Below are 16,695 nucleotides of genomic sequence, written 5' to 3' on the forward strand. Positions count from 1 at the left end.
AGGAAGGGAGAACAAATACAACTTATGGCAATGGCAGGTACTTGCCACAAACATAACACTCACCTGCCACAGAAACAAAGCCTGGAACCCATGTGAAAGTACTGCTATCCACAAACAAAAGGACACAGCACACAACACACATCACACAGGAACCCAGGACCATAAGGTGCAATAAAGAAGCATAAAGACAAACACATCTTCTAAACACCAAACAACATTATTTTATGACCAGAAGGGTGGCCCCCACTGGCAGTTGGTCAATAACCAGGAGGATGTCTCCAGCAAGCATGGCTGAAGCACCCTCTCTGACTACTACCTTCAACTGAGGCTTTATAGGGCCAAGAAGCCACACCCAACAGTCAGACACACCCATTGTCTCACACACAAAGAAAGGGAGTTAACCCTTCCAATACTAGAGAAGGGAAAACACCACTTAAAGGGGAAGTGTCCAACCCAAGAATACACTGTGGCTGTTGCCGCAGGCAACGACATGGGTGGCAACCATGTCCTGGGAGTCAGCCCGAAGGCCGGGACACTGCCACCACATGTACACATCCAACCAAACGTTGCCACGGGCAACCACAGTGAAGGGAAGATGTCAGTGCACACCAAACATAAAACAGAGTGCACACCAGACATACAAAAGTGCATACATACACGCACACAACTCCAAGGCAACCGCACACATACCTGTTGTCCGCGGCAACCGCACCTGAGGCAAACAGCAAAATGCCTCCAGCTGCGGTTGACACAACAACCCAAACTGCGGTCAACTGCATGCGGCTCCCAAGGAGTCACGGCCATAAACATGGTCGTGACATAATAAGACCCTCAATCACACCTCAGATCAGACCCCCAATGTTAATAAGACCCCAATAAGACCTCCGATCAGACCTACAATCAGACCTCAGCTCAGACCCCAATGTGAATTATTCCCATTCAGACCTCAGGTGAGACCCCCATACCTCATATCAGCTCCCCATAACTCATATCAGCCTCCCATGCCTCATATCAGCCCCCAGCCTCATATCAGCCCCTAGCCATAAATCAATAAGCCCCCAGCCTCATTGCAGCAGCCCCCAGCCTCAGATCACAAAATAAAACATCTACTTACCTCTCCTGCTCCAGACCCGCTGCTTCTCATCTCCAACGCTCTTCTTCTTCCTGCTGTCGGCTCTGCTGTAACGAGACACGCACAACGTGAGGTCACAGAGTGCCCTCACCATGTGCGCAGCCAACAGCAGAGGACCAAGAAACAGTGAGTACAGAGCCCGGGGAGCGCATCAAACACCGCTTCCAGTCATGTTTCCACTGTCATGTTTTAATTTAAAAAAATCTATTTTAGCATATGTTACTGCTGCTGCAGCATTATGCACAAAGCAGTCTTTAGTTTCTTCACTTACCACTGTTTTCCTTGAGTGTTTCTTTTAGTTACGGCTATTTTGAACCCTACAATATGAGGATCTTTTCAAGATGGCTCTTCTCCATAAATGGCTGCATTCTTGTTATACTTTGATTTTCTTATATGGGGCCTCAAATCCTCTGCTTAGTATCCACATCTCCTGGTGCCACTACACTAGAATGTCTAATCTCCCTTTTAGTAAACGCTTAAGTGAGTTGTCATCTTTTTCTTTTTTACACAGACACTCAAATGATAACTGTTGCTGGACCCCTTAGGAATCACTTGTAATCTGTAGGTAGAAAGGGTTCAATTCCCTGCAGTCCCCCTAAAGGAGAAATTAAGCATTACACATTGGCGATTCTTGTAAGGCATGCATGTGCTGAGCCCTTCCTGATTCCTAAGGGTATATTCCCATCTGGCAGATACTCTGGATTTTCCTCTGTATGCATTGGCACATTGGCATGTACTGCATGCAGAAAATCTGCAGTGTATTATTGTACCGGCAACATGGATGAGATTTTAGCAAATCTCATCTGAGATTCTCAAGCCAAAATTAACTTGGTCTGGATATGAAATCTGCAGCATGTCAATTTCTGTCAATTTTTTACATTGCAGATATTATCCTTTGCAATGCATGGTATTCTGTGCCAATGTACATGAGATAAGTCTCTGATGAAGTGTCAGTGGCAATCTCTTGTACAAGCAATGGAAGATATTGAACTTGCTATAATCATTGCCGTTATGTTATTGTATGTAGAATTCCAGTGAGGAGATACAGTGGATATGCCTTTAGATATTTTAATAAATATACCTTGAAAAATTGTGAAAGAATTTAAAGGAAAATGCTCTCTCCAGCTCTGTTATGCATGTGTGACAAACGGGAAAAAGCTCAAGGACACAGGATACAAGTTCAAGGAGGAGGAGGAGTTACAAGATGAATGACATGGTGAATTACAACCATAGATAACTTCATAAACCAAATATAACAATGGTCACTAGATGGCAGCAAAGCACACTAAATATAGTGGATAATAAATATAACAAAATACAATAATGTACAGGTCCTTCTAAAAAAATTAGCATATTGTGATAAAGTTCATTATTTTCTGTAATGTACTGATAAACATTAGACTTTCATATATTTTAGATTTATTACACACCAACTGAAGTAGTTCAAGCCTTTTATTGGTTTATTATTGATGATTTTGGCATACAGCTCAGAAAACCCAAAATTCCTATCTAAAAAAATTAGCATATCATGAAAAGGTTCTCTAAACGAGCTATTAACCTAATCATCTGATTCAACTAATTAACTCTAAACACCTGCAAAAGATTCCTGAGGCTTTTAAAAACTCCCAGCCTGGTTCATTACTCAAAACCGCAATCATGGGTAAAACTGCCGACCTGACTGCTGTCCAGAAGACCATCATTGACACCCTCAAGCAAGAGGGTAAGACACAGAATGAAATTTCTGAACGAATAGGTTGTTCCCAGAGTGCTGTATCAAGGCACCTCAGTGGGAAGTCTGTGGGAAGGAAAAAGTGTGGCAGAAAACGCTGCACAACGAGAAGAGGTGACCGGACCCTAAGGAAGATTGTGGAGAAGGACCGATTCCAGACCTTGGGGGACCTGCGGAAGCAGTGGGCTGAGTCTGGAGTAGAAACATCCAGAGCCACCGTGTACAGGCGTGTGCAGGAAATGGGCTACAGGTGCCGCATTCCCCAGGTCAAGCCACTTTTGAACCAGAAACAGCGGCAGAAGCGCCTGACCTGGGCTACAGAGAAGCAGCACTGGACTGTTGCTCAGTGGTCCAAAGTACTTTTTTCGGATGAAAGCAAATTTTGCATGTCATTCGGAAATCAAGGTGCCAGAGTCTGGAGGAAGACTGGGGAGAGGGAAATGCCAAAATGCCTGAAGTCCAGTGTCAAGTTCCCACAGTCAGTGATGGTCTGGGGTGCCATGTCAGCTGCTGGTATTGGTCCACTGTGTTTTATCAAGGGCAGGGTCAATGCAGCTAGCTATCAGGAGATTTTGGAGCACTTCATGCTTCCATCTGCTGAAAAGCTTTATGGAGATGAAGATTTCATTTTTCAGCACGACCTGGCACCTGCTCACAGTGCCAAAACCACTGGTAAATGGTTTACTGACCATGGTATTACTGTGCTCAATTGGCCTGCCAACTCTCCTGACCTGAACCCCATAGAGAATCTGTGGGATATTGGGAAGAGAAAGTTGAGAGACGCAAGACCCAACACTCTGGATGAGCTTAAGGCCACTATCGAAGCATCCTGGGCCTCCATAACACCTCAGCAGTGCCACAGGCTGATTGCCTCCATGCCACGCCGCATTGAAGCAGTAATTTCTGCAAAAGGATTCCGGACCAAGTATTGAGTGCATAACTGAACATAATTATTTGAAAGTTGACTTTTTTTGTACTAAAAACACTTTTCTTTTATTGGTCGGATGAAATATGCTAATTTTTTTAGATAGGAAATTTGGGTTTTCATGAGCTGTATGCCAAAATCATCAATATTAAAACAATAAAAGGCTTGAACTACTTCAGTTGGTGTGTAATGAATCTAAAATATATGAAAGTCTAATGTTTATCAGTACATTACAGAAAATAATGAACTTTATCACAATATGCTAATTTTTTTAGACGGACCTGTATTGTAGTTAAAAGCCATAGCTGGGACAGCACACTCCCCATCTGAAATCCTTGGATCTCACTATATGAACTGATTTTAAAGAGTAATGTGTACCTGATATTCAACTGTTCTTGGTATATTCAAACGGATAACATCCTTATATGGAGAAGTCGCACTAGTATAGTTGTAATCCATTTCTTAAAATTCGGAGTAGGGGGGTACATAGACAAGGAATCAACACCTAAGTTGACCAAAAGTTCCTTGAAGGTTCCTTCTGACTGGACAGATATAGGCCTGATGAAAGATTTGGAGTCACCAATGGTAACTCCTACTTTACAAACTTTGCCACATTTGCTAGGAAATATCTCTCAGATAAGTCCCATGGGCTATGCCTTTCTTTCCACTTTCTGTTCCTTCATGAGAATGAGATCTCATACACATAACTTGAATTCCATGACAAAACCAGAACTAACACAAGCCAAATTTGCTGTAGATGTAGAAAGTATGCTGCAGAAAATCCTTCCTGTGTGGCCCATACCCTATAACGCAGCTGGCAAAGTGGGGTATGATACTTTGTCTATGGGAAACACGTTGAAAAAAATTTCCTTGTCCAATCAATCAATGTGGAATTTTTTAAATGAAAACTATATATGACAAACCCAGACGCCTTCTGACTGTATATCACCTATCTATCAGAACGGTGACTGTACAGTGATTGTAAAGGTTTTTGTCTCCATAACAATACAAGCTGCATGTATTATCTGTCCGAGGACTATTTCATAAAGCTATCATCGGTAATTAGTTTTAGTGCCGCGGTTTTCATTACACCAATATTCACTTATTAATTTGTAAATAACACAAGGGTTTCCCTAGCAATGAATCCACTGGCTGGTCTCTCCTGTGGATACCATCCTATTTATTAACGTTGGCACAGCATTAGACTAAGTGGGTAAATTTGCAAACAAATTTTTATTACCACTATTATGATGCACTTCAATGAACTTCATACAGACATGGACAATTAACATCCTCATTCAATTAGAGAGTAGACTGGCGTAAACATAAAGTACAAAGAGCCAGCATGCTGGAAGCTAGAAATCATGAAGAACACTAACCTGAATTAGTGGTTCAATAGCTTGCAGAAGGTTTAACTAAATACTTGCCATGTACTACTCGCTGCAGCCTGATGCACAGTATCCACATTGATATGGCAAAAGTCACAGTGCGCTTGGTGACTTTTTGGCAGGATCATTTGAAACTTCTTCAGGAGATCTATGACTTGGGTTTTTAGCCAAGCAGCACAAACCTGAAATCACCATTCTCAATGTCAGGGTTGTGAGTGGTCTGGCAGATGTATTCATTTATTTTTTACTACTTTATATGACTTGCAAGCATATTCCACCGCACTGTACCCAGACTGTCCCATTGGGATAAACAATCAGTTTGTTTTTGGTACGGGGGAGGAAACTCGAGAACCTCGGAGAAACCCACATAAGCACAGAGAGAACATTCAAACTCCATGCAGATGTTGTTTTTTGTGAAATTTGAACCCAAAATCCAGCACTGCAAGACTGCAGTGCTGATCACGGAGCCACCATGCAGGAAGCTTCATGATTGCATAATGTATTTTACCTGCAACGTTTGTGGGAGGATGAACAGGGTTTCGGGGCAGGTTTCATCTGGCCAGTTGTTTCAGATAACATTGTGGAAAATAGGTTTTGGAATGTTCAACAACTATAAATGGATGTGAGGTTCAGGTGTCCACATAAATTTGACATATAAATGCTCAATTCGACAGCAGGCAATGTATTCTATAACTATATTTTTATAGGGTGAAACTTTTGTTAAAGAAAGGGCCAGAAAATGTTAAAAATAGCAAAGAAGGATTGTTCACCACCGCTGCAGCTCCGACTCTGCTCTGGTCCCCATGCTGCTTCATGTCCTCGATCAACATACAAGTATTTACAAGAAAGGCCTGCTCAGTCAATCACTGATACAAAGGCTAGTGATTTGATGAATGTGCCTTTCTTAGCGTTTTTCAGCCAGGACATGAAGTGGAGAGCAGTGTGGACCATAGCAGCGAAGGGTGTCAGGGTTGTATTTAGCGTTTATGCTGCCCTAGACACGATTATTAGCGTACGCCCCCTATTAGTTTGGCTGTACAGTAGCTGTCTATTGACTTGAGTGTATCCAGTAGCTACATGAAATAATTTTAATCTTGTGGTAAAAAAACACCGTTGAAATCACTCTTGGTTTTACTGCGCTTGCTGTGGTTTTGTGGTGTGGAAACACATTTTTGTTACATTTTTAACTTGGAAAAACGTATGGCAAGTAACCACTTTACAAAACAGCAGCAAAGTCCGTAAAACTGAGTGCGGTTTTAAGCGCTTTTTTAAATACAAAATTATCTCACCTAAATCTACCCTTATGCAGCTGACAGTAAAATATAAACCTAACACACATGTTCAAAGGCATCTCCACCAATGAATGGTGCATGCTATGATTGGAAAAAACATAGCATGAACCATCTAGCTATAATTTTGCATCAAGGTTAATTGACTCACGTGACTGGGTCTGCAAGAGCTTAACTATTTTCATGTCAATGTGTGGATTCTAGAATGGTCTGAATTGTGACAGCAAGAGAAATCCTCTCTGCTAGTTGCCAGTGTGCATATGGGTCATATACTGGCTTCACCTTTCTCCTCATCTGACTGCTCTGATGTCTCCTTATCACTTATTTTTGTTTATTGTAGCTACAAGTTAGGGGATTTAACCCGTACATTGCCTTCCTGAAGATATTACTGATACATTATCTGTAGGCTCTAGGCACGTGTCCTCATGTGCCTTTTTATAAGTACGGGTCCTGACAGGAGTGCTGTGGAGGGAATAATCATTCTTTGGTATTTTCAACTTCGCCCGGCCCATTGGTTGATAAAAGGTTCATCCGGGAAAACTCCTTCAAGACAGTGCTAATCTTAAGCTGAGGTTTGGTAAATGCTTTGACGAATCCTCTGACAATACCTTTGATCAGGCTTTCTTGCCTCAGCATGGTTCTAAAGCAAACAAGGATCCTTCAAAACTTTAGCTATGTTACACTGCTTGGACTGCAGATCGTCCCTGTAAATATGAGGTCATGAAGAGTAATGGTCTCAAATAAAGTTGCTTCAGTGAGTTAGGAGCCTGCATAGGGTTTCTCCTCTGCCAACATCATGTCATGACTTTTGTTTACACAAAAGAGATCTGTACGTATAGGCTTCTAAAATGAGGTTTCTAAGATGTAAATCAAGTACTGCCTACATCAGGAGTCAGCAGCCTCCGGCACTCCAGCTGTTGTGAAACTACAACTTCCAGTATGTTCCATTTACTTAGGGTACTTTCACACTTGCGTTAAAGTTTTCCGGTATTGAGTTCCGTCCTAGGGGCTCAATACCGGAAAAGAACTGATCAGTGTTATCCTAATGCATTCTGAATGGGGAGCAATCCGTCCAGGATGCATCAGGATGTCTTCAGTTCAGTCACTCTCACTCTATTTGGCCGGAGAAAATTCTGCAGCATGCTGCGGTATTTTCTCTGTCCAAAATTCTGGAACACTTGCGGCATTATTTTCCATTAAAATGCATTAATGCCGGATCCGGAACCAAATGTTCCGGCAAAACGGATCTGGTTTTCCAGTCTGCCCATGTGCAGACCTTTAAAAATGCAAAAATAAATAAATACCAGATCCGTTTTTCCAGATGACACCGGAGAGACGGATCCGGTGTTTCAATGCATCCGGATCCGTCTACCGGAAAAACGGATCCAGCGATCTTCACAACACATGTGTGAAAGTAACCTTATATGGGAGTTCTGAAAACAGCCAAGCAAATGTGCTCTCTGGGCGTTGTAGTTTCACAACAGCGGGAGAGCTGGGGGTTGATGCCTCCTATACATGGTAAATTCACTACCCAAGAGTCCAAGTAGGTAACATTTGTCTTATGTTTAGGGATGAGCGAACTTGGGTTTTCAAGTTCGGCGTACAAGGTTCGGGTTATCTAAGAATTCTGTTATGGATTCCACTACCATGGATGATAACTTATGGTTCGTGGTAGCGGAATCCATAACAAAATTCTTAGATAACCCGAACCTTGTACGCCGAACTTGAAAACGCAAGTTTGCTCATCTCTACTTATGTTCTATACATGCTGTTGCATTTGCCATCTTCTGCAGTGACAGATGCACAGTTCTAAGATGTATTGCACTTCTATGTATATAACCTATTTTTACTTTTACTATTTCTTGTATGTAAATGTATAAAACATGCAGACTTGCCGATTATGTACCATTTTCTTCTACGTTGAGGGTCCTATGTAGATTTGTACTAAAACATATGCGTGTAATAGTGAGTTGTTCTATATAAAGCATTATATTTGAGAATCTGGGCAGAAGCTTTAAAAGTGTGACCTGTGTAGATGAGGCTGGGATATAATGTTGTTTGCTTTTCTTGTTAGGATTTGAAGACCGTGCTGTCTCTCCCTCAGTACCCAGGGGAGTTCCTGCACCCTGTGGTTTATGCATGCACCGCTGTTATGTTGTTGTGCCTGTTCGCATCTATCATAACCTACATTGTGCATCACAGGTAGGACGCCTCTTTTTATACATTACTTTCACATGTGTAATCATGCTATTATCCTGAATTGCCTGTTGAATTGCAGAATTTAAATGTGCCGGGATAGCATTCAATGTCTGCGCTGTGAAGAGAGGATGCTGCACAGGAAAGCCACCCTTGGGGTTTTGTATGATGGCTGCTGACAATTTAAAAGCATCCTAAATATTTTAACAGTAAACAGTATTGTGCCCTATTCCCGCAGTTGTTCTGTGCCAAATAATAGTGGAGGAGGATAGAAATAATTATCTCGAAAAATAAAACCCTCCACAGAACTCAGATCTGAATGCCGTCAAATTATTTTACAGCAGCAACATACGTTATATTATGTACTAGGGTTCAGGGGTGTACAAAAAACTATCAGGCTTTAGCAGCAGGTTCAGAATATGAAAAACTTTAATTATTTGGTCTCTATAACACACAAAGATAATGCCCATTGTGGTGTCATAGTACAAAGGATAACAAACACTGTGATTTAATCATGCAGAGAATACACAGTGATGTCACAGTACAGGATAATACACACAGTGATGTCACAGTACAGGGATAATAAACACAGTGATGTCACAGCACAGGGATAATACACACAGTGATGTCACAGTACAGGGATAATAAACACAGTGATGTCACAGTACAGGGATAATAAACACAGTGATGTCACAGTACAGGGATAATAAGCACAGTGATGTCACAGTACAGGGATAATAAACACAGTGATGTCACAGAACAGGGATAATACACACAGTGATGTCACAGTACAGGATAATAAACACAGTGATGTCACAGTACAGGGATAATAAAAGAAAAGGGGAGCACTACCTAGTGTGATATCCCAGGGGATCACAAGATGAATCACAGGTAAGTATACAGAATGGTGTTGTGCGACCAGGCACAACACTAGTGAGAAGCAGAAGGCTATTGTGCTCGCTTGCCTGACACATCCTAATGGACGCAGGAGAAAACACATGGAAGAGACACTTCGAGAAGAGCAGGAAAAACAGCACACTGCACCGGAAACTTCAATTAAAATATTTAAAAATAATAATAAAAAATCCATCATCGGCTATGCGTTTCAGTCTGCCGCCTTCATCAGGCTGAGGGACTGACATGCAAAAAGATGAATAATTACAGTGGATATCACCAGAAATGAATAAAACAATCAAGAGCACACACAGTAATAGATACAATGTAGAATATTCCATTGGATGGATATGACAGTTTAAATACATGGAAATTACCGAGACCTACATAAAAAAATAAAAAATGAACTAGATAGTGTGCCTGGATATTATGGGCACAAGAACAAAGGAAGTGATGTAATACGGTCGCTAAGAAACCAGCAAACAACCAATTGATGTGGTGCTGTAACCTAGAAACCAAAACGTCAAAAAGCTAGGTGACCAAGGATAGCAGAGTAACCAATAGATGAAAGAGAATGAGAATGAAAGGAACAAGACGTTTTATTAATGGAAGTGAATATCCAAATCACCCCACTGAAGTAGCATGAAGTGAAGCTGTGATCCAGTGGATATGAGAATTATTTATTTCCAGTAAAATACACTGTATTTATAGAACTGTTTGCATGTTAGCAAAGTGAGGAAGTTAATGGGCCACCACCGAAACGCATAGGTGATGCTGAATTAATAATTAAAGGGGTTGTCCGGGTTCAGAGCTGAACCCGGATATACCCTTATTTTCACCCCGGCAGCCCTCCTGAGCCTGGCATCAGAGCATCTCATGCTCCGATGCGCTTCCGTGCCCTGCGCTAGATCGCGCAGGGCACGGGCTCTTGTGTTTTCAATAACACACTGCCGGGCGGTAACTTCCGCCCAGCAGTGTGTTCGGTGACGTCACCGGCTCTGAGGGGCGGGCTTTAGCTCTGCCCTAGCCGTTTTACTGGCTAGGGCAGAGCCAAATCCCGCCCATCAGTGGCGGTGACGTCACCGGGCTGCCTGTCAGCCCCATAGAGAGCCCGGTATGTCACCGGAACTCAGAAAAATGCCTTTGCCCTGCGCGATTTAGCGCAGGGCAAAGGAGAGCATCGGAGCATGAACTGCTCCGATGCTCATGTCAGGGGGGCTGCCGGGGTGAAAATGGAGGGATGTCCAGGTTCAGCTCTGAACCTGGACAACACCTTTAATTGGAGTTTCGATGCAAGGCGCTTTTTTTTCCCTGCTGTTCTCAGGCTGTCTCTTCCACAAGTACATGGATAATAAACAGCGAGGTCACAGTACAGAGATAATACACACAGTGATGTCACAGTACAGGGATAATAAACAGCGATGTCACAGTACAGGGATAATACACACAGTGATGTCACAGTACAGAGATAATACACACAGTGATGTCACAGTACAGGGATAATACACACAGTGATGTCACAGTACAGAGATAATACACACAGTGATGTCACAGTACAGAGATAATACACACAGTGATGTCACAGTACAGGGATAATAAACACAGTGATGTCACAGTACAGGGATAATACACACAGTGATGTCACAGTACAGGGATAATAAACACAGTGATGTCACAGTACAGGAATAGTAAACACAGTGATGTCACAGTACAGAGATAATAAACACAGTGATGTCACAATACAGGGGTAATAAACACAGTGATGTCACAGTACACAGATAATAAACAGTGATGTCACAGTACAGAGATAATAAACACAGTGATGTCACAGTACAGAGATAATAAACAGTGATGTCACAGTACAGAGATAATAAACAATGATGTCATAGTACAGGATAATAAACACAGTGATGTCACAATACAGGGGTAATGAACACAGTGCTGTCACAATACAGGGGTAATAAACACAGTGATGTCATAGTACATGGATAATAAACAGTGATGTCACAGCACAGGGATAATAAACACAGCGATGTCACAGCACAAGGATAATAAACAGTGATGTCACAGTACAGGGCTAATAAACACAGTGATGTTATAGTACATAAATAATAAACAGTGATATCACAGTACAGAGATAATAAACAATGATGTCATAGTAAAGGATAATAAACACAGTGATGTCACAGTACAGGGATAATAAACACAGTGATGTCACAGCACAGGGATAATAAACACAGCGATGTTACAGTACAAAGATAATAAACTCAGTGATGTCACAGTAGAGAGATAACAGTGATGTCATAGTACAGGATAATAAACGCAGTGATGTCATAGTACAGGGATAATAAACACAGTGATGTCACAGTACAGGGATAATAAACACAGTGATGTCCCAGTACAGGATAATAAACACAGTGATGTCACAGTACAGGGATAATAAACACAGTGATGTCACAGTACAGGGATAATAAACACAGTGATGTCACAGTACAGGGATAATAAACACAGTGATGTCATAGAACAGAGATAATAAACACAGCGATGTCACAGTACAGAGATAATAAACAATGATGTCATAGTACAGGATAATAAACACAGTGATGTCACAGTACAGAAATAATAAACACAGAGATGTCACAGTACAGAATAATAAACAGTAATGTCACAGTACATGGATAATAAACACAGTGATGTCACAATACAGGGGTAATAAACACAGTGATGTCACAATGCAGGGGTAATAAACACAGTGATGTCACAGTACAGAGATAATAAACAATGATGTCATAGTACAGGATAATAAACACAGTGATGTCACAGTACAGGAATAATAAACACAGAGATGTCACAGTACAGAATAATAAACAGTAATGTCACAGTACATGGATAATAAACACAGTGATGTCACAATACAGGGGTAATAAACACAGTGATGTCATAGTACATGGATAATAAACAGTGATGTCACAGCACAGGGATAATAAACACAGCGATGTCACAGCACAAGGATAATAAACAGGGATGTCACAGTACAGGGCTAATAAACACAGTGATGTTATAGTACATAAATAATAAACAGTGATATCACAGTACAGAGATAATAAACAATGATGTCATAGTAAAGGATAATAAACACAGTGATGTCACAGTACAGTGATAATAAACACAGTGATGTCACAGTACAGGGATAATAAACACAGTGATGTCACAGCACAGGGATAATAAACACAGTGATGTTACAATACAGGGATAATAAACACTGTGATGTCACAGTACAGGGATAATAAACACAGTGATGTCACAGTACAGGGATAATAAACACAGCGATGTTACAGTACAAAGATAATAAACTCAGTGATGTCACAGTAGAGAGATAATAACAGTGATGTCATAGTACAGGATAATAAACGCAGTGATGTCATAGTACAGGGATAATAAACACAGTGATGTCACAGTACAGGGATAATAAACACAGTGATGTCATAGAACAGAGATAATAAACACAGCGATGTCACAGTACAGAGATAATAAACAATGATGTCATAGTACAGGATAATAAACACAGTGATGTCACAGTACAGGAATAATAAACACAGAGATGTCACAGTACAGAATAATAAACAGTAATGTCACAGTACATGGATAATAAACACAGCGATGTCACAATACAGGGGTAATAAACACAGTGATGTCACAATACAGGGGTAATAAACACAGTGATGTCATAGTACAAGGATAATAAACAGTGATGTCACAGCACAGGGATAATAAACAAAGCGATGTCACAGTACAAGGATAATAAACACTGTGATGTCACAGTACAGGGATAATAAACACAGTGATGTCATAGTACAGAGATAATAAACCCAGCGATGTCACAGTACAGAGATAATAAACTCAGTGATGTCACAGTAGAGAGATAATAACAGTGATGTCACAGTACAGGATAATAAACGCAGTAATGTCATAGTACAGGGATAATAAACACAGTGATGTCACAGCACAGGGATAATAAACACAGTGATGTCACAGTACAGGGATAATAAACACAGTGATGTCACAGTACAGGGATAATAAACACAGTGATGTCACAGTACAGAGATAATAAACACAGTGATGTCACAGTACAGGGATAATAAACACAGTGATGTCACAGAACAGGGATAATACACACAGTGATGTCACAGAACAGGGATAATACACACAGTGGTGTCTCAGTACAGGATAATAAACACAGTGATGTCACAGTACAGGATAATAAACACAGTGATGTCACAGTACAGGGATAATAAACACAGTGGTGTCTCAGTACAGGATAATAAACACAGTGATGTCACAGTACAGGATAATAAACACAGTGATGTCACAGTACAGGGATAATAAACACTGTGATGTCACAGTACAGGGATAATAAACACAGTGATGTCACAGCACAGGGATAATAAACACAGTGATGTCACAATACAGGGATAATAAACACTGTGATGTCAGAGTACAGAGATAATAAACACAGTGATGTCACAGTACAGGGATAATAAACACAGTGATGTCACAGTACAGGGATAATAAACACAGTGATGTCACAGTACAGGGATAATAAACACAGTGATGTCACAGTACAGGGATAATAAACACAGTGATGTCATAGAACAGAGATAATAAACACAGCGATGTCACAGTACAGAGATAATAAACGCAGTGATGTCACAGTACAGAGATAATAAACTCAGTGATGTCACAGTAGAGAGATAATAACAGTGATGTCATAGTACAGGTTAATAAACACAGTGATGTCACAGTACAGGCATAATAAACACAGTGATGTCACAGTACAGGGATAATAAACACAGCGATATCACAGTACAGAGATAATAAACGCAGTGATGTCACAGTAGAGAGATAATAACAGTGATGTCATAGTACAGGTTAATAAACACAGTGATGTCATAGTACAGGGATAATAAACACAGTGATGTCACAGTACAGGGATAATAAACACAGTGATGTCACAGTACAGAGATAATACATGCAGTGATGTCATAGCACAGGGATAATAAACACAGTGATGTCACAGTACAGGGATAATAAACACAGTGATGTCACAGTACAGGGATAATACACACAGTGATGTCACAGTACAGGAATAATAAACACAGTGATGTCACAGTACAGGGATAATAAACACAGTGATGTCATAGTACAGGGATAATAAACACAGTGATGTCACAGTGCAGAGATAATAAACGCAGTGATGTCATGTACAGGGATAATACACACAGTGATGTCACAGTACAGGGATAATAAACACAGTGATGTCACAGTACAGGGATAATAAACACAGTGATGTCATAGTACAGGGATAATAAACACAGTGATGTCACAGTGCAGAGATAATAAACGCAGTGATGTCATGTACAGGGATAATAAACACAGTGATGTCACAGTACAGAGATAATAAACACAGTGATGTCACAGTACAGGGATAATAAACACAGTGATGTCACAGTACAGGGATAATAAACACAGTGATGTCATAGTACAGGGATAATAAACACAGTGATGTCACAGTACAGGGATAATAAACACAGTGATGTCACAGTACAGGGATAATAAACACAGTGATGTCACAGTATTGGGATAATAAACACAGTGATGTCACAGTACAGGGATAATAAACACAGTGATGTCACAGTACAGGGATAATAAACACAGTGATGTCACAGTACAGAGATAATAAACACATTGATGTCACAGTACAGAGATAATAAAGGCAGTGATGTCATAGTACAGGGATAATAGACACAGTGATGTCACAGTACAGAGATAATGAACACATCACAGTACATAATAAACACACCTACATGTGTGTGTGCTCCTGTCAAGTAGGCCCATAGAAAAGCCTCACCTAGGAAACACCTTTACTGACAATAAAAAGCTGCCTGAGAACAATGTAACTACTGTAAAGGAATATCCCTGAGGGTAAGAGAACGGTGATTCATAGAAGGTGTAGAACCATCAAAACCATGCAGAATTCCGACAGTAAGGCACCACACATGAATGGCAATAAAACTTTACTTCTATGTAAAGGATATATTGGTTTGACACCCACCACACTTTGAGATGAACTGGCCATCTGGATCTGAGATCTGCACCTGCCACAAGCTCATGAGGAGCTGGGTGGAGGATGGAAGTGTTTGTGGCTCTGGCTGTAACAGTCAATTACAATGGCAACCCTCATAATGATGCTTTTTGTACGGCCAGGACAGTGAAAGTGGGCCGCACCGTTTCTTCCCTTGGGGCACACCCTAATGTATGGGCTCCTGCCTGATGGTAGTTGGGGAGCCCTTGATGTTACAGGTTTGGTGCGGGCGCAAGGCAGGAGGTGTAGGGTACAATGGCATATGGTGCCGGAGAGGAGCTGTATGTAGTACCCCTAATAGTATCAAAACACAGTTCTAAATAATTCACAGTGCAACTCTCCCAAATAGCAATGTATGGATTTGAGTAAGGAAGGGAATTATAGTACTCCTTCCTCTCTAGCTTCTTAGAGTCTCTCTCTCTAGAGAATATATGGATGGCAATATTACTCTTGAAAGGCTGGCTGGAATTTCCAATGGAGGGGTATAGGTTTAAGATACGACCGACCAGGTCACGTCCCAGTGTGAGGGATGTCTCAACAATGTCCTTCTCACAGCAGTACGGTCTATCAGCCTTGATCAGCAAATACCTTACCGTCTGACTCCCATGCTCGCCCATGCAGACTCTAGAACTTCTTGGCTCTTCACTTTATTACTGTTATGTATTGACAGGAGACATAGGGGGCAGTGTATCAAACCCTTCGATGTGAAGCCGCAGAGAGATGCAGGAGATCACTGCTCACTCTCCTACATCTCCTCGCAGAACGCTGGGATACAGAGTGAACATACACTGTCAGCGCGAGTGTATAGATGACAGTGTATAGATGTCAGCCAGACAGGGCGGAATATATTTATAGTCCGTATAGCAGTTTTAGAGTCCGTATAGCAGTTTTAGAGATATATAAGAGAGAGGCAGTGAGTGCAGACGTGAGCTGGACTGTGCTGTGCTGACAGTACTGATGGGTTTTCCATAGCAACTTCAGGGGCAGTTTTGAGATAATT

At 41.1% G+C, this 16,695-nt stretch overlaps 1 protein-coding gene across 2 annotated transcripts in view; it reads left to right on the plus strand.

Moving 5' to 3' along the window:
- ADGRA1 (adhesion G protein-coupled receptor A1) overlaps positions 1–16,695 on the plus strand; it is a 961,549-nt gene that overhangs the window by 822,521 nt on the left and 122,333 nt on the right. For both annotated transcript variants that reach the window (XM_044298088.1, XM_044298089.1), the window contains one exon: positions 8,538–8,665. In XM_044298088.1, the coding sequence (XP_044154023.1) occupies positions 8,538–8,665 (128 nt within the window). The remainder of the gene's footprint in view (positions 1–8,537; positions 8,666–16,695) is intronic.

This window comes from Bufo gargarizans, chromosome 6, assembly GCF_014858855.1.
Source record: "Bufo gargarizans isolate SCDJY-AF-19 chromosome 6, ASM1485885v1, whole genome shotgun sequence".
NCBI classification, from domain to species: Eukaryota; Metazoa; Chordata; class Amphibia; order Anura; family Bufonidae; genus Bufo; species Bufo gargarizans.